General features: G+C 40.1%; 1 protein-coding gene across 1 annotated transcript in view; it reads left to right on the top strand.

The window, feature by feature from the left end:
* LOC147690325 (phospholipid-transporting ATPase IK-like) overlaps nt 1–20,586 on the top strand; it is a 1,699,388-nt gene that overhangs the window by 1,513,246 nt on the left and 165,556 nt on the right. The window contains exon 22 of the mRNA XM_086937963.1: nt 4,560–4,783. Coding sequence (XP_086794089.1) covers nt 4,560–4,783 — 224 coding nt within the window. The remainder of the gene's footprint in view (nt 1–4,559; nt 4,784–20,586) is intronic.

Genomic DNA, 20,586 nt, shown 5'->3' with positions numbered 1-20,586 from the left:
GAGTGTCCTCTAAATGCTCCAAACCATGGTTCAATGATAGTCTTAATGCTGAAAAAAGAAATGTAAGACTTGCAGAAAGGAAATGGCGATCGTATCCCTTCCTTGAACATCTTTGTCACCTCAGATCCTTGCGAAGCACATACAATAAACGCATCAGATGCTCGAAGGCCACCTTCTTCAGAACTTAACTGGATCAAGCAAAAAATTGTCCAAAAAAACTGTTCGAACTCATCAAGTCCCTAGCTAACAATCATCCTAACCTCTCGTCTCCAGGTCAAGGGGCACTCCCCAACTGCGAAGAATTTGCTGTTTTCTTCACTGATAAGTCTTCCAAGGTTGAGATGGAATTAAGCTTGGCCCGTTCTATCCTCCCGAGTGGTCCTCTGAACACCCTATGCCCTTCAGAGTTGACTAGCACTGACCCTTCACTGCCCTTCCTCCCCAAAAACAATGCATCTTGGATGAACCCTCTATACGCAAAATGCTGTTGACGTTGAAACCTTCCAATCACTACAAAGACCCTTTGCCATCAAACTTGTTCCCAGAAGTGAGATCCTCCTTACTAACACTCAGGACGACGATCTTCAATGCTTCTCTTATGCAAAGTGCTATTACGGATCCCACGGACCTTCCTAACTTTTGCCCAATCACTAACATTCCCACCTTAGCAAAACTCCAGGAGAACTGTGTGCTCACCCAACTCTGTCATCACATCGACCACTTCCAGCTCCTGGAACAATGCCAATCTGGTTTCCGCCTAGGTCATAGTATAGAGTCGGCGCCAACACATATCGTGGATGATGCGCTTAGAATGCTGGATCACAATGAAGCATGTCTATTGATCCTTCTTGACCTCTCATCAGCATTTGATACTGTCAAACACAATCACTTAATTGACCTCCTGGAACATAGGATGGGACTGTCTGGGTTCTCTTCGTTCCTTCACAAGAGATCCCAAAGCTTCAAGGTAAACCACTCCTTGTCTCATCCTGCACCGGTCATCTTGGGGGTTTCCCAAGGTTCAGCACTGTCCCCCACCCTCTTTAACCTGTTCATGAAGCCTCTGACCAAAATTCTAAAATCATCCAGCATTTATTATCAGATGTATGCAGATGATACCCAACTATACTTGAAGATCGCCTCCCCCGAAAACATTCTGTTCCTCAACTCAGTCCTGCTTGAAACACAAAGCTAGTTGACAAGTAATCACCTGAAGTTAAATGCTCTTAAAATGGAATTCTTATTGATCTCACTCCACAACCAATCTCCTGTTATGGTGCAATGGCTGAACCAGCTCACTGCTCTTAACTGTAGACCATACCTTGTGTACTCGACATATTCTCTGGGTATCATTCTGGCCAAAAACCTGAAAATGCATGAGCACATCAGTCCCCTCACCAAAGGAGCAAACTTCCAACCCAGCCTACTCAGGAAACTCAAACCCTTTCTTCCTGCTTATAACTTAAAGGTGGCAGTACAAGCATTAGTGATCTCAAAGCTGCACTTTGGTAGTGCAACACTTTTGCGGCCTGCCTAGAGTAAGGACAGCTTCTCTTAGGGCTTCCCTCAATCACACTGCTAGACTCTTAACTGGCACCAAAACATACCACAACATCTCTCTGGACTTGCGGGACCTGAATTGGCTTCCATTTGAAGGTCGGATACAGTTAAAAATTGCATGCATGGCTCACAAGGCCATCCACTACAAGATCCCGCTGTATCTCACTCAGAAACTGGAGCTCTCCTGGGGTTCTAGAGCCTCCAGAAGTGCCAACACCCTTTCGCTAAAACCACAAAAATTAAAGAAAAAAAAACCAACAACCGAACCTTCTCAAGGATGGTGCCGAGGATCTGGAACTCGCTTCACTCTCTTCTTCCAAAAAGAAGTTAAAGGACTCCTGTTGAAACAATTTCTTCTTTAGCATGGCTCCTTTATTTGTTTTTAGGTCCATTCCCGCTGACTCTGGCCCAGCCACTTGGTTCACAATTTTCTTGGACATTTCTAGATTTGGACCTTGTCGAGCTGACGATTCTGTTGTGTTTTTTGATCCCTTAAGATAATGTTTGTCAATTAGACTCTGATTTTGCTGCCCTGCTGATTTTGTTTGTTTGCTTATAACCATCGTATTGCATAATCTGTAAAGCGCTCTGATACCCTCGGTGGTCATGTTCGCCTATATAAAACTTTCAAAATAAATAAATACATTTAGTTTGTTGATTCTAATCCAGGTTATTTTTGGAAGCTGTGGCTCTTCTTTTTTCCACCATCTGTCTCGAATTTTTTCATAAATGGGGAGGGATTTATTATCGTCAATGATTTTCTCCCATGCGCTAACTGACCGTTGTATCGGGGTTTCAAAAGCTTCACTTATGCCTATACTTGATGTTATACTCCTGGTATCAACATTTTCCAAAAAGTGCCTTATAATAATAAATGACCATTTAAGCATGTTTTTAGAGTGTAGGAGCCCGAAGTCTATCTCTGGCCATGTCTTCCAGGAGTTGCAATTGGCAAAATCCCTAACTTGTGAATATCCATTCTCTTCCCATTTTCTTAAAACGCCATTTTCTAATAAACTCTACTCCCCGTGTAAAGATGAGACAGCCTCTTAAACCATTTAGTCTAGGGATGCTATAAAATGCTAACAGTTGAGTTTTTTATTTAAAAATTCATTGGAGAGTCTTATATCATGCATTCTTAGGGTACTTAACTATTCTTGTTGGGTCTACAATTTTATACTCCATTAAAATCGTGTTCATTAAAGAAATTATCTACCTCTGGGGGGGTCTGACTGAAAGGAAAATCTATAACTGTTGTGTGAAAAACTTGCATGGTAGTAGTTCCTTATGGATGGGACTGCTCTCCAAAAACGTTACAGATGTCCACAATACACCTTAAGGCACACTGCTGTTAATGTGGGTCTCAGGAGGAAAACATTGTTTATTTGTTATGAGAGTTTGCCAGGATAAAGTCTTCTCGACTCAAACAGGAAATATCTTGGGAGTCACCTTGGAACTAGAAGGGCATCCACGTCCATCCACTATCACCCTTCCCAATTTTGGCCCCTATCTCATTATAACCAACCAACAGAACAGATGGATAGCAATAGCACTGGCTAAAGCCAAGGTCAGCGTCTTAAAAATATGGAGAACAGATGCTTGTCCATCTCAAGATTCCTGGCTTAAGGAAATGAATAAGGTGGCCACCATAGAACAGGCCATTGCTAGTCCTAATGACAATTCAGACAAATTTCATAAGGCATGGAGTTGTTTCATAAAAGACCTGTGATTCCTCCTTGACCCACTGCTCCAAATCCTATCAGTGCATGGGACATGGTTCAGAACTAGACAGAACCTGTACTACTAGCGTCTGGGGGAAGGGGCATTGGAAGGGGAGTGGAGTAGCGGTACTTTGGACATTAGACAAAAATGGTAAGGCCATAGGTCACAATGAGATTGCGGTGGCTGTGACAAACACACAAGGACTCCCAGAAAAGAGATGGTAGGACAGATTAGAAAGAGCCTTGGTGGAGAACTATCTTGCGGCTAGACATGGCGATTTGAGTGCCATAGGCCAAGAAGAAGAGGCACTGTTATGGATGAATTGAGAATCCTCTGACCCAGAGGTATGGCCTAATATAGAGGAGAGGGTTTGGCACATGATGCAGGCCTGGGGAATCCTACCGGCTCTGGTTAGCCCCACGATGTGTTGACACCACTTGGTTGCAATGTTTATTGTTGAGATGGTAGCATGGTTTACCATATGATGAATAATGTTCAGTTTTTCCTCAAACAAATGTATGAATATGAAAAAAGAATGGGATAACCAACACAGATCTCAAGTACAGTCCTCACATTGCTCAGTGGAGAAAATCACTTCAGCGCTTACCTGCAGCCGGCTGTCACATTCTAAACACCATGCAATCACTGCATCCTTCACCTAAAGCTAGCTATCCCAACACATAGAGGAGGCATTGACCAACCTTACCTTCAGCGGCTATGACATTCATGTGAGAGGCCAACACTCAGACCTGACATGCATCTGGTTATCACATTCTCATAGGAGACAAGAACTGCAGCCCTTGCTTGTAATAATATTAGATGACAACTGTGGCTCTTACTTACAGTAGGACACCACTTTATACAAATGAGACAAGCACTGTAGCACTCACAAGAAGGCTATTGTATTACTGACACAATAGAGACACCAGTGTCACACTTTACAAACACCTTGCAGTACTCAGAAAAGAGTAACACAGAAGGCATCCCCTGGGTAAGTCTAAATGATCCAAACCTGTAAATAAAGAAGGAGATCTAGGTCAAGTCATGACCTCATTTGCTCATTGAGGTACACCCTTAATAGCATCCGTTGTTATGGATGGTAGGTGCCTGTTGAAAGGGAAAACATGGGAAGAAGGTCTCCTTGAAATTAGATTGCCTAATTTCTGCTTAAGATATGGAAAGTTTGCCCGCTTTCTTGCTCCAAAAAAAAGAGCCGGAATCCCTATTTGGAAACGAGGCCTCACTTAATATTATATCCCATTTCTATTGTCTTGCAGCTGCGCACATTGGTGTAGGCATCAGCGGCCAGGAAGGCCTACAGGCTGTTATTGCCAGTGACTATGCCCTGGCGCAGTTCCGTTTCCTGCAGCGTCTCCTGTTTGTCCACGGCCGATGGTCCTCCTACCGCATGTGCAAGTTCTTAAGCTATTACTTCTACAAGACCTTCTCCTACCAGCTGATCGCACTCTGGTTCTCTATCTTCAATGCCTTCTCTGCACAGGTAACAGCTTGATTTGGGGTTCCAACTGCATCTATGTCAGCAAAGGGTAGGGTGTGGGGAGGCTCTGTCACTCTGTCTTCTGTCACCAAGCTGAGGTGCCCATTAACAAATTAGAGACAGAAAATATATAAGATCAGGTTCAGAAAAATACATGGAAAAGTGAAGACGAGGATTTAAGTCTCCACCTAAGCATTCTTTTCTATTTATACCCTCTTCACCAACATTTCTGGTAGTACACTTGGAAAGCTGCGCCAAGCACTAGTTTCCAGGCATACTACTGGTGATGACCCGTGACATGTCACACTGGCTGCTATTTCACTGTGTGGAGTTCTCCATAATAGAGATGTCTGTACAGGGAAAATAGAGCCACCTGTTAAAATGCAACAAAAATTCCCATAGGGAAAGCCCTTCTTCTACATTCTGCAAAATCTGTCAATAATCCATTCCTTTTTCCATCCTTGAAGGAGAGTTACTCCAGTCCTTCGGTGGAGTAAAGCTCCATCCATTTCCAGGGTGAATAGAGGACAGAGAGGAGTTTGGAAATTCCCGAAAATGTACATGTTGTTGGGCAAGCCCGAACCTCCAAGGCAAATCATGCCTTGAAACAAACGCCCATCCTCCACCACTAGGGCGAGATTTACACAAGGTAAATTTGGTTGCAAACATTTGTAATTAAGGCCCAATGTGTATACCATATGTAGGTTATAGTTTACCACAATATTGTTACAAAAAAATATCATGTCAAACATATCGTCAACAAAAATCAAGTTTACATTGTGTCGAAAGTATTGTGGATAGAATATCATCAAAAAAGGTACATAAATCGAAATATTAATATATATAGCATTACATTTAATTTATTTAGCATTTTACCCAACAGAATTATAATAGAATTACAAATATTTGTAATTATTAACCCTTTACGCGCTGTGCGAATTTCGCACAGTGCGGGCGTTTTATGCGTGGGCGGAGTTCGGATGGTCCCCGGCCATCCTACGCACACGCCCACCATGAGATCGGAAGGCCGGGGGCCGTCCGACACACGCAAGGGGTTAAAATAAAACTAGATATACTTTAAAATATATAAAAAATATAACCACTAAAAACATTCCATTAAACAAATCAACAGCAATTTAAACATTAAAATTACCCAACATATATAATAAAACATATATCTAACTTATTAAAAATAGAATTATTATAAAAAAAAGTTGCAAATATTAAGGTGAATCATATATCAATCTGGTACAGCGATGGGCACCTGTTTCGCCCCAGCCTGGCCAAACTTTATCTGGGCTGGTGGGAGGAACAGGTAGTTTGGAGTGAAACCAATGAGAGGTTCACCAAGCACATTCCTATCTGGATCAGGTATATTGATGACCTGTCCCTGATATGGGATGGGCCGGTGGACCTGGCACAGGAAGTTATCATTGAGTAGGCCAAGAATCCGTTGAATTTAAAATTCACTCACAACATTAGTTCTACTTATTGTGAATTTCTGGATGTGCCAGTTAAAATAGAAAATGGACAGATTTGAGAAGCCTCTTTCGAAAAGACACTGCTGGCAATACACTACTCCACGCTAATAGTAATCTTCCTGTTCCCTTGCGCAATAGCATTCCCTATGGTGAGTTTCTTCGGGCCTGCAGAAATTGTAACACAGAAGAGGTCTTTGCGAAGGAGCAACAGGTTATGAAAGAGAAGTTCCTTCAGCGTGGGTATAAAAGTAAAGTAATTACAACAGCCAGGGATAAAGTCAGCAACATCTCACAGAATGCGGCCCTTTTCTCTTTAGAAAGAAGAAAAAAATCTAGAAATGAAGAAAATGTGATGAAGGCACCTAGACTAATCACCACTTATAATAGTCGAATGTTCTAAAGCACACTATGAAACAACATTGGGGTTTGCTGGAAACTGATCCTGTGATAGGGTCCTCGTAGACAAAACACCTCTGGTGGCCTACAGAAAAAGACCATCTTGTCCACAGTTACCATGGCACAACCAGCCCCACCACTTGGCTAGGAATGTTGAAGGGATTCAGGAAATGTAATTCCTGTAAATATAGCCACAATAAAGATAGCTACAGGGCAGACAAAGGTGGAGTAAAAAAATCACAAGCTCATTACATGCACAAGTGACTTTGTTATTTATGTCTTGCAATACCCGTGAGGACTGAAGTATGTTGACAGCACAAAGCTGCAATTAAAATCTTGTGTTTTGCTGCATATGAGGGCCGTCACTAATGTTGATCTAAGTTACCCAGTGGCCAGACATTATCAAGAGAAACACCAAAGCAACTGAAATCTTATGGAAAGCTTTGGGATCAACAGAATCTTACCACACCCCAGGGGAGGTGATCGAGAAAAACTCTTAAGAGTCACAGAGTCCAAGTACACTATTGAGCTCAATATAAAGTGGCCAAATGGTCTCAATTCAGGAGAAGAGCTAGCAACCCACATTGGATACAAATGATGTTATATGAATTTACATTCCTTCCTTGCTGACCACACGTATGATTCTGTTCAGTCTTTGACTGGTTTTAATTTTAACTTATTTTATTGCGTGGAAGGGAGAATGAAGCATCATTAGTAGGGAATATACCCCATGAAATTTGTGAGTTGTGACATCATTGGCAATGGACTATCACACCCCAATGGAAAGTTCTTTGGTGCTAGATTGAGCAAATGAACTAGATTCCCTCACACATTGTTTGTCTTCACATCCCCCACCAGTGGAATTCCTGTTCCAAGATTTCATTTGTTTTCACTTAGATGCATCGCATTTATTTGGTACCTACCTATTATTTGTTATGCCTAGACATGAAACAACATTGATTAACATGAGTCAGTTGAAGGAGGCAACTTTAACAATGTAGAAGTTCGAATAATTTATTAACGAATTGCATATGCAGGATCTATGAATAACTCGGCTTTTGACCTTCGCTATGGTGCTTACATATTTCTGAACACATGTGACTGTAAAGCATTTGCTGGATTAATTGTTCCTTTGTGACAGGATTTTGTGCTCATGTTCACCTATGTTATTGTTGAGGCGATTTTCTATGGGGTGCATTACCCATGATATCGCTGCTCTGTGCGCATCTACTCACAAAATTAATATGGATACAATATTATTATATAAATATTCAAGGGATATGCATTAGATTGCGCGAAAAGGGCAGCATGTAAATATAGTCCGCTTTCTATATTTATGGTGAACTAGCGGCAATAATGAGAATGGTCCTTGATCGGTAAGGTCTGTCATCAATGTCCATGACATCGATATCTCATGGCAAAAGAAAACTTTCCTTAATCCCTTTTTAATTCTGCTATTGTGGACGAGTTTTATTTGAAGGTACTTTTGCACTGATTTTTAAAACATAATGAATTTAATGATGTCAAAATTTGAGTTGCACCATGAATTTAAATGTTTTTTCCATGTCTATGCACTGTGACCCGTATTTTATGGGTGATTGGGCGCAGGTCACACAACTTGAAAAATGCTTCGCCGTAACGCGTCGATGTATGCACAATAAACTCGTTGTGCTGTCCTCTTGGTGTGCCGCTTGACTCATTATTTCTTTGTGTGGATACATAAATATATATATATATATATAGCGGTGGCTACGTGCTGTGAACAGTAATATATATATATATATATATATATATATATATATATATATATATATATATATATATATATATATATATATACATATATATATATATATATATATATATATATATATATATATATATATATATATATATATATATATATGTATATATATATATTTATATATATATATATATATGTATATATATATATATACACATATATATATATATATATATATATATATATATATATATATATATATATATATATATATATATATATATATTACTGTTCACAGCACGTAGCCACCGCTACGCAGATGCACTCTTCTTCGATACGAAGTAGATCACTCCAGTCATTTTTTTGCGCTTTCCAAATTAGTTTATTATTTCAATTGCTGCATAGTGAATACGGGCAAAGGAAAGGGTTTTTTCCTTTGCCCGTATTCACTATGCAGCAATTGAAATAATACACTAATTGTTACGCTACGCGCTGTGAACAGTAATTTAGACAAAGGGCTACCTCTGCCCCTGAGATGCACCGCCGTCCTGGTGTCCCAGCGACTGTGCGGACTTTATATACATATATATATATATATATATATATATATATATATATATATATATATATATATATATATATATATATATATATATATATATATATATACATATATATACATACATATATATATATATTTTGCCTACTGGCGGTCGTCAGTAGGTAGTTATAGTTAGGATTATTTTCAATACAAAATCTCAACATTCTATGGTGAATAACTTTGGCGCCGGTTGAGGAATCTGCCTGAGAATTTCCTCAAATTTGCCTCGTGGCGCCCCGGTCCTTCCCTGAAAGATTGGGGGGGATTTGTCAAGCGGGGGCCAAGATAAAAGGGGGGTCCCAAAACGTGTTTTCCCCATGTTAATTTCCATAGGGCGGTCGACCTCACTTTTAGCCCGAACGGCTGAATGGATTTCCACCAAACTTGGCAAAATTGTAGGGACTGGTAGACCGATGTGCCTTTGCTATGTTTCAAGATATGTGCTCCAGTGTATTTTGAGTAATTTAGGTCAAAAAATATATATATCTATAAGCGATCCCCGGTACGCGCACCGGGGTGCTAAACAGCGCGCTACGCGAGTTCGCGCGCGGAAAGCTGATTGGCTCTCAGGAGTCTGTCAACATTCCAAACAGTCCGGAGCGGCCGCCATCTTGTGTCTCGGTAGGATCGAGACACAAGAGGTGGCAAAAACAAAGGGGGAAATGACCATAAGGGGGCAGAGTAGACCCCCCTTGACCCCCTAGGTTTGATGTGGGGGCTATAAAAGGGCCTCGCGGGTCAAAAAAAATGTTTATTTTTTTTTTATTTGCGCGGGGGAGCGCCCGGTCCGCGCACCGCGGAGCGTACCGGGAAGCGTTCCATGGGGAAAAAAGAATGATAGAGTTTTTAAAAAGTGTAGCCTTTTTTTACAAATTGGAGGTAGTTCTAAAAAGAACAGTTTTTTTCTTCTTTTTGTTGTTTTATATTTTCTTAATGTTTTTAGAACATTTTGAACTTTTTTTGGCTTTTATGAACTATTTTATATTCTTTTTGTTATTTTTATGGGGAGAAACAAAAAACAGGGAATTGAAAATGGCTCAACTTGAGCAAAAAAAAATCTGGAAAAAATTAGGTTTTTTTGGGGCAATTGTGGTTGTCACCAGCAAGGAGGATGAGCTTTATGCTCTGCTCACCATAGGAGATGGTCTTACCACAAAAACTACATGTGATCCTGAATTCCCCAAACCGTGGTTGTATGCAAGGGATCATCTCCCTTGTCTCTGGTCCCGATGGAGTGGGTTGCTTTCTTTTGGAGGTGCTGGTTGAAGATTGGGGAGGGTTACTGGCCAGTTCTCACACCTCTGCGGCAGCATAGTTGTTCAGATGCTTGCGCTGCATGTGTCTAATCATGGTATTATTACCAAATGAATATTTTTTGTTAGGGTTCCCCCTAGAAAGTTCAATGCCACAGATTTGGCAAGTCACCTTGGGCGCATTGACTTTCTTCTTGCCCTCTGGGATAGAAAAAAACTCCCATTCAATGTGCTGCCTTGGCTTGTATGGGGTATTGTCTTCTGGCAGCCACCTTCTCCCCTCCTCCTCCTCCTCCTCCTCCTCCTCCTCCTCCTCCTCCTCTCCTTGACCACCAATGTGATGTTGTGGTGGCCCTCTTGGTGGTGGTGGTGGTGGTGGTGGTGCAGATGCTCCAGCTGCTGCTGCTTCTGTAGCCATTTTAAAGTACAAAATATTTCTGTTAGATCTCCAAACAGGTCTTCCTCAGTCAAAGGACAAAGTCAGAATAAGGAAAAAAGGTGGGGTCTTTCATCATTTGGAAAAAAAACTGTTCTGCACCAATAAAAAGTGTTATTTTTAGGTCACATGACCCGACGCGCTTACGTGACGCACCCCCGGGCGCGCCACGGGTTGCGTCGCATAAGCGCGTCAGATGATTACGTTGCGCGATCGTATTCGCTCGAGTATTTCCGGGTGCGCTTACACCATGCGTATCACGCGGACGCGGCTACGCGATACGTCATGATGTTTTCGTTCGCGGCAATAGCGCTAACGGGACCCTCACCGGTGCGCGACCCAGGGCGCTCCGAAAAAATGCGCTTTCCAGTGCGCACACCGGGGCGCGCACCGGGAGCAAAAAAAATAGTATTATATAAATATACAATATAGGATTCATTATTTTCATTACATTTCATAGGTTTGAGGCCCTATATATAGTTAGGAATTAGCATTTAAAAAACCTATGAAATTCATGAAAAATCATAGGTTTCACACCAGTTATAGTTAGGAATTAGCATTTAAAAAATCTATGGTTTTTTCAGTGAATATATATATATATATATATATATATATATATATATATATATATATATATATATATATCCCCTGGAAACTCCACACACGGTGGATTAGGCGAGGAAAGAGACAATAGACACAGACCTCCGTAGTTTCTTCTGGGCAAAGATGTTATTTATTTAGAGAGACCCAACACAACGCGTTTCAAGCCTGTAAGCCCTTGTTCACGTGTTAGATATATATATTACCTACTGGCGATAGCCAGTAGGTATATATAGTTAGGACCTAGTTACCATAGGAAATTCCGAACATTCTATTGGGAATAACTTTGGTGCCAATTGAGGGATCTGCCTCTAATTTTTCTTAAGTTTCGGGGGGATTCATCAAGCGGGGGCCAAGAAAAAAGGGGGTGTCCCAAAACGTGTTTTCCCCATGTTAATTTCCATAGGGACATTCTGATAAGGCTACGGCTGAACGGAATTACACCAGATTTGGCAAAATGGTAGGGACTGGTATGCAGCAGTGCTTTTTGTATGTTTGGTGAAAATCCCTCCAGGAGTTCTTGAGAAAATTGAATTTGAAATTTTTCAAATGGCATTTTCTATGGGACCTTTAGACACGGCTACAGCCCGAACGGCTGAACGGAATTACACCAAACTTGGCAAAATGGTAGGGACAGGTATGCAGTAGTGCCTTTTCTATATTTGGTGAAAATCCCTCCTGTAGTTGTTGAGAAATTGAATTTGAGCAAATTATATATCTATATGCGCTCACCATACGCGTACGGTACGCGTACCGTAAAGCGTACGTGCGCGTACCCTTACGTACGCGAGCGAGTTTATGATTAGCTGGCAGTCAACTATCAACATTCCAAACTGTTCAAACCAGGAAGTGTTGGCCACCATCTTCTTTTTCAGGAGAACTGAGGCACAAGAGAGCCCAAAACAAAAGTGGAAAACACGAAAAGGGGGCAGGGTAGAGACACTCCAACCCTCTAGCCCTTCTCAGGGGGTCCCAAAAGGACCCCCAAGGGCAAAAAAAAAAAAAAAAACATTTGAAAAAATAGCGGGGTACGCGCACCGTACGCGTAGTACAGTGCGTGTACCCTGCGATTTAAAAAAATATTTTTTGCACTTGGTCCTTCTGGGACCCCCTGAGAAGGGCTAGGGGGTCAGGGGGTCTCAACCCTGCCCCCTTTTTGCGTTTTCCACTCTTGTTTTGTGCTCTCTTGTGCCTCACTTCTCCTAAGAAACAAGATGGCTGCTCAGGTGGTCCCAGAAGGATAATAACATATATAAACGTTATCCGCAAATAGAATTAGCATTTACAAAACCTTTGAAATTTATTGAAAAAAAATATAGGTTTCACGCCTGATATAGTTAGGAATTAGCATTTAAAAAACCTTGCAAATTCCCTGAAAAAAACATAGGTTTAAAGCCTTATATAGTTAGGAATTAGCATTTAAAAAACCTTGCAAATTCACTTAAAAAACCATAGGTTTCAGGCCTTATATAGTTAGGAATTTGCATTTAAAAAACCTTGCAAATTCACTTAAAAAACCATAGGTTTTCAGGCCTTATATAGTTAGGAATTAGCATTTAAAAAAACATTCAAATTGCTCCTATATAGTTAGTTGTACTAACTATATTTCGCGCACCCGCAATCCACTGCTGATGATGTCACATATTACATCATTCATGACATGGTCAGTGACATCACTGATGACATCACTGATGACTTCTCAAATGACATCACTGATGACATCACTGATGACATCTCATTTGACATCACTGATCACATCACTGATGATATAATTCATGTGATAATACGATGCACCTCCTCACACTGTAATATAACCTTTGATACACCCACTGTTAAATACAGACTATCATTCTTGAAACCGTTGACACACCAATACCAGTCACTGACTCCTAGGTCAACACACACATTCACTCATTCACCCATAGAATCACTCATACATACAGTCACTCATCAATACAACACTATCATGTGCACTCATACACCTATACAGACACTCACACACTGCCACTCATCCATGGAGTTACTCACACACCTAGTCAGTCATGCAAAGAATCAATCACACTTCCATTTCCTCAACTATACAGTTATACACACAACACCTTACTTATTCAAACATATACTAACACATACTTACTCAATTATACAATCACTGATACAAGTACACAATGATCCATACAGCCACTCGCACATTCACTGGCTCTCATGTAGAGTCATTTATATATGCCAACTCTCACATGCACTGTGTTTTACATATGTACTTACTTGGACATGTAGAACTGAGATATCCATTCACTCATCATAGTTTTCACAACCCCCGTATCAAATACGGCAGGAAGGAGCTTTGCATGGTGTAACCATTTGCCAAATACCATAGGAAGAGGTTCTACTTTGGGGGCTCTCTGACAAATAAAGTAGTGGTAAGTTGTGAACTCTGTGACAAATGACTGAGGATGAGGTCTTCATTTTTGAGTGGTCAGCCTTTGTTTATATTGGAGGCTGGCGCAAAACCTGGAGCAGCATGCAATTTAGTACATTTTTTCTTTAAACCAACAGCTACAGGCAAACAAGCAATTGATGCATGATCCCTGCAGGCTTTAATCGTATTTGGTAAATGGCCAGTCTACTCCCAGGGTGTGATAATCACTGCCTGTGTTTTCTCTGACCATTGTGTGGATGATCTAAGCCTTTTTGTGCTCACCCAATCAAAACAGATGCTGTGTGGGTGCCCAAGTGTGCAAGTCACAGTAAGCTGAGACATGTAGTGTTTCTTCAACCGGACAGGTGGTTTAGTGATTCAAAGCTGGTGCTGACAGTGTAAACAGTATCAAACAAAGAGAGTTAGACTCATAATATATTTTTCCCAGTCTTCAGTAGAACATAAAGGAGAACCATCGCCTTGCCAAACCTATCACCACTCTGGCTGCAGCATTTTGAACTCGCTGCAGCCGGGTGAGTTCTGACTGATTAATCCCAGCCAAAAGCGAGGTGGCATAATCCAGCCGGGACAGCATTGATGCTTCAACCACCAGTTGCCTGATGGATGCATCAAAGAATTTAAGGATAGGTCTTAGTCCTCTGATGATGCCATAGCATGTAGCCGCCACCTTCTTGGTGTGACAAATGAAGCTGAGGGTCGGGTCAAGCCAAACCCCTAGATTTTTTATCTCCGATGCTGGAGAGGGGGTCACACCCAGTTCAGAAGGCCACCACTTGTCGCCCCACAACACCGCCTGCTTGCCGACCACCATAACCTCAGTCTTCTTGGTATTTAACTGGAGACAGTTGGAATTCATTCAGTTGGCCACTGCCCGTAAACCGTCACGGAACCTGGGAGCCTCCATGTCTGAGTCACCTTTGAAGTTTCCTGCCTTAGAAGGCTATTCAGCCTGGGAAAAGTGTGAAACACTCTCATCAAGAGCAGGCATTGTTCGCGGCATCTGAGAGTGTAAGCTCCCACCCTATGAGGTCAGAGACATTTCTAATGGCGGCAGGCTGGCTAAGACTAGTCAGAGACCGTACCAGTTAGATAAGCGCTTCAGGGAAATGGGGTTATAGAAGATGGCACCTATCTTACGTCCTGTATTTATACAGATTTTTTACAACTTCGCTCTTCCAGCCAAGCCTTCGCCACTGTACCTCGCATCAACAAGACCACCATGGGAGGCAGATCCTTCTCTTACCTGGCTGCCAAAACATGGAACTCACTCCCCGCTTACCTTCGCCTCACCCAGAATCACCTAGCGTTCAGAAAGCAGCTTAAAACGTGGATATTTGACAAATAATCCTCCTCCCCTTCCTAAGCGCCTTGAAACCCTCTGGGTATGTAGTGCGCTATATAAATTTTATGACTTGACTTGACTTGGTGCCACAGACCGGAGATTCAAAGTCCCCTAAATCTCCTAGGGCAGAGAACTGTCCTCACATACAAGCTCAACACAAAATTGGTCCAGCACACTTAAACAAAAAATAACAAAATTCTATATATACATATTAATTATTCAAAGGCAGAATCAGTGGTCTTGTGGAAGTTCATTCTTTATTAAATCTTCATTTAAAAGTCTGTAGCCATAGCCAACGCGTTTCGTCCTTCACAGACTTCTTCAGGGCTACAAATAACACATGTATACAAAAATTATTATCAAAATAGTGATACAATATTTACAGTTAAATCAATTTTCAATTCAATACATTTTTACAATCCTTTTCTCAATATACACTTTGTACAATATTTACAATCATCATGTAGTCCAAGACATACAATTTTATGAATTCCTTCACTGATTCTGCATCATTTGCCTTTACACATTTATAACCTTTTGTAAGTCGAAGAACAAATTTAAAACACACTTGGGCATATTTTGTATATTATCATTTTATTCCTCTTCTTTTTGGATTTTTCTTCATCCCACAAGATCTTAATGGGTTACTAGAGAGAATAATACTAATTAAAGTTAGCTTACCGAAAGGAGTCTTTAACATAGAATGGTCATACGCTAGTTTCAGAATGTCCTCTTATAAGGGACAGTCATAGAGCACAGGTCTATAACAGAATTGAAAACAGCACCCTTAGTATTCTCCATGGTATTTTTTTGATGGTATTTTTTCATTACGCAGATCATGGGCATCTGAGCACACACAGTTGCCAAAATTGAATCACCCATACTAAGTGCATATCTCAGAAGAAAGGGTTTTAGGTCTCCTTATGATAGTGCTTCCTCACAATTGGTGGTAACTCGCTTTCACGGCAGGCAACATGCACTTGGGGGTGTGGAGGATCCAAACATCGACAACAGCTGATTTCATCCTTCAAAATTCTGGCCCTGGTGACGAGAGCCCGGGAGGTTCTTTTTCTTTGTAATTATGTCAAACTATCATACTACTATTAATGTAGAACGAGTACAATGACTTTTAAGCCACCCATGTGCTTGGATGTAGTAATTTTACTTTTTTTTTCTTTTAGATGTGATTGGAATTTCTTTACTATGTAGGGTTATTTATAAGCAGATGGGGAAGGAGCAGAGAATTGCTCTCATCTTCCATCCAGTGCAGCATTTTGGGCCAGTAATTCACAACAGATGCCTCATGGTTCAAAGTATGGGGTGGGTTGGAGGGGGTAGATTGATGGTTAGTATGATTGACTGGTTGATGCTAAATGCCCCCCTAATTTTGCCAAACCTGACATGGCACTTCATGGCATATGACAATAAAACGGCAAGCCCCGAGGCCCGTGTCAAATGCGCTGATCAAGCGAAATGGGGCTGAGGTCCTCAAGTTGTAGGACACCACCTAAATGGTAACATATGTAAATGTTTAAATAAATACGGATCTATAATGCATTACACGCCTGATTTGAGGGAAGTATAAGGGGCACTGCCATATTGATTACCAGACATCTCCCATTGGCAGTTGCACGCACATGGCAAAAAGGTATTGGGCTCTAGGGATCACAGAGAGAATATAGAGTACCAGAATATCACAAATATTGGGACATAAATATCGTTGTCAAAAATATTGACCTCCTATCTTTATAATGATAAGTACAAAAATATCGGCACAAAAATATCCTTGTTAAAAATATTGAAGTACAAAATATTGTTTTTCTTATATGCATAAAAAATAATGTAAAATGAATTAAATAATACATTTAACTTAACAAAGAAATATTTAGATTTCTTTGTAAATTTTAACAATTATAAGTAATAAATGTAATTTAAACCAGACATATATAAAATCTAATATATATATTTACTTAAAAATAACAAAAAAATAACAATTTTAATTAATTATAAAATGTTAGAAATATATTAAAAATGATAAATATATATATAACCTGTAACATAAAAAATATATTTTTTTAAATATTACAAATTAAAATATTTAGTATTTTTTAAACCTACATTTTACACTACACTGAGTGCCACAGTAGGAAAAGTGTTGGATTGCGTAGGGGAAAAAATGACAATTCCCACTCCAGCAAGTGCATCAGTAGGGAAAGTGTTGGAAAGCGGAGGGATAAAGATTACTATTCCCACTCCAGCGAGTGAAACAGTAGGGAAAGTGTTGAATAGCGTAGGGTGAAGATTACAATTACCACTCCAGTGAGTGCAACAGTAGGGAAAGTGTTGGATAGCGGAGGGGACAACATTACTATTCCCACTCCAGTGAGTGCAACAGTAAGAAAAGTGTTGGATAGCGGAGGGGTAAAATTTACTATTCCCACTCCAATGAGTGCAACAGTAGGGAAAGTGTTGGATAGCGAAGGGGAATAATTTACTATTCCAACTCCAGTGAGTGCAACAGTAAGGAAAGTGTTGGATAGCGGACGGGGTAAAATTAGTATTCCCACTTCTGTGAGTGCAACAGTAGGGAAAGTGTTGGATAGTGGAGGGGTAAAATAACTTTTCCCACTTCAGCTAATGCAACAATAGGGAAAGTGCTGGATAGCGGAGGGGAATAATTTACTATTCCCACTCCAGTGAGTGCAACAGTAAGGAAAGTGTTGTATAGCGGACGGGATAAAATTACTGGTCCCACTACATTGAGTGCAATTGTAGGAAAAGTGTTGTACGTAGGGGAAAAATTACTATTCCCACTCCAGCGAGTACAACAGTAGGGAAAGTGTTGGACAGCGGAGAAGAATAATTTACTATTCCCACTCCAATGAGTGCAATAGTAGGGAAAGTGTTGGATAGCGGAGAGGAATAATTTACTATTCCCACTCCAATAAGTGTAAGTGTAGGGAAAGTGTTGGGTAGTGGAGGCGAAAAAATTACTATTCCAACTCCAGTAAGTGCAACACTAGGGAAAGTGTTGGATAGCGGAGGGATAAAAATTACTCCAGTGAGTGAAACAGTAGGGTACTATTTGTGATAGATTTACCCTCCAAGGGTAATTTGATATTGTTATCCAGGGTTTTCCTTTTAGTAGACCCCTGCGCAGCTGCTCCTCCCTTTTTGCCTCTCTTATCAGTTTTAAATGTCAGGGTTTTTTCTCTGGTGATTTTATTATTGCTCAAAGTTACACTGGGCTGTGAAAAACTGCTCTCCTAGGACCCCCCCTTCCAGCTCCACCAAAGCCTCATCTGGACGATATTGAGGACTGTGGAGAAAGGGCAAGAAAAGCTTACCAACCTCTGTAGCGAACACTTCTCTTGTCGGTGTGCCCCCTCCCTGATTCCCCCACAGTACCTCACTTTGTTGCTGCAGAGGGAACGAAATAGACGGCGAACTCGAAGGAAACCCAGGATCCCGCCCAGGCAGCCGCTTGCTGTCTCCTCCATGCCGACAATCTTCTCCAGCGTGAATGGTGCAGGAGAACTCCCTGTGCTGCCTCTGCCTCTTCCAGACTCAACACGGAGGAGTCCACGAGCCGCTGCCCTGTGGCCCCTCCTCAGATCCAGGGCGGCAACACACCGACACAGGAGATCAGCAGGTCCTTCAATACACATCTCCCAGTTACCCGAGGTGAGTCCAAAACTTCAAACAATCGTGGGGGGGGGTCACAAACAATACGTTTTACCGATTTTACGGTCCCCGCTTGCTACATATCCGCGTTGGACAAAGGTACCTCCGGAGGCAAGCGACAGCTTAGCTCATGGCCACCATGTTCTCCCCTACTATTCCCAATCCTGTGAGTGCAACAGTAGGGAAAGTGTTGGATAGCGGAGGGGTAAAAATTACTATTCCCACTCCAGTGAATGCAACAGTAGGGAAAGTGTTGGATAGCAGAGGGGTAAAAATTACTATTCCCACTCCAGCGAAAGCAACAGTAGAGAAAGTGTTGGATAGCGGAGGGGGATAATTTACTATTCCCACTCAAATAAGTGCAACAATAGGGAAAGTGTTGGATAGCAGAGGGGATAAAATTACTATTCCAACTCTTGTGAGTGCAAAAGTAGGGAAGTGTTGGATAGCGGAGGGATAAGAATTACTGTTCACACTCCAGCGAGTGCAACAGTAGAGAAAAAGTGTTGGATAGCGTAGGGGTAAAAATCACTATTCCCACTCTAACGAGTGCAACAGTAGGGAAAGTGTTGGATAGTGTAGGGGTATAAATTGCTATTCCCACTCCTGCGGTTGCAGCAGTAGGGAAAGTGTTAGATAGCAGAGGGGTAAAACTTACTATTCCCACTAAAGAAAATTCTAATTTAAAAGCAAACAAAATATCAACTACAATACAAAATATAATAAAAAACCCAAAAACAAAACACATATAAAAATATACAAAACATATTATTATGTAGAACAAATACATCTTTTGTAATAGAAATTCATTTTAATAAAAAAAGATTATTATTACATAAATGTAATATGTGTTTCCTACCCTATGACACCACCCAATTTACAACACACATCTACATTTTAAAAAAGTGTACCTCTATAATTAACACAATGAATTATCAATTAAACAAATATTAATAATTAAAAACACATTGAAAAAGGTAAAAAATAATTGAACTAACCAAACGTTACAGCTATAGAACCTAAATCCCCAAACAAAATAAAAATAAACAAATACCGAAAATATTTATAAATTCATAAATGAATAATAATGATCAAGTAATGATTAATTCATTTAAACTAAGTTACTTTCCCCTCTGTCCCAATAAACACCAAAACACACACCCAAAAATATTTACACAATTTCCATAACGAATTTTACATTAATACATTAATATCAAATAACAACAAATCATGAATTAATTGCAAAAAAATTTACTTCCCACAATTTACCACTATAAATCCCACAACTCACACATCAAAATAATTATTAATTAGCATTAATTAACAAATAATTCATTAATTATAAATAAATTACCTCCCATCATATTCCCCTATAAATGCCACCCCCAATTTCTTAGAAATTGACACAATTTATATAATTAACAATTAATTCATTCATTCATTAATTAATAACAATTACCAAGCAAAATATAAATTATTAATAATAAAATAATTCACACAATTAACACTATAAAATGAAAATTAAATAAATATTATAAACAAATTAATAAATGTATTACAATTAAATTACTTCCCTCCCTACTCTCCTGTCAACCCACAACCCACTCCTAAAAAAATAACACAATTACAATAATTACCAGTTAATTAATAATCATTAACAACAAATTAATGAATAATTAATAATACATGAATTCCCACAATTAACAATATTAAATATTAAATAAATAAATATTGTTTAATATAAAATATTAATACTTTATTTATAATTACATTACTCCCACCCTATTCCCTTATAAACCCACAACCCGCTCCTAAACAAATGGCACAATTAA

This window comes from Lissotriton vulgaris, chromosome 9, assembly GCF_964263255.1.
Source record: "Lissotriton vulgaris chromosome 9, aLisVul1.2, whole genome shotgun sequence".
Lineage (NCBI taxonomy): Eukaryota > Metazoa > Chordata > Amphibia > Caudata > Salamandridae > Lissotriton > Lissotriton vulgaris.
Note: the sequence above shows the minus strand (reverse complement) of the source record. Positions and strands in the feature narration are given on the sequence as shown.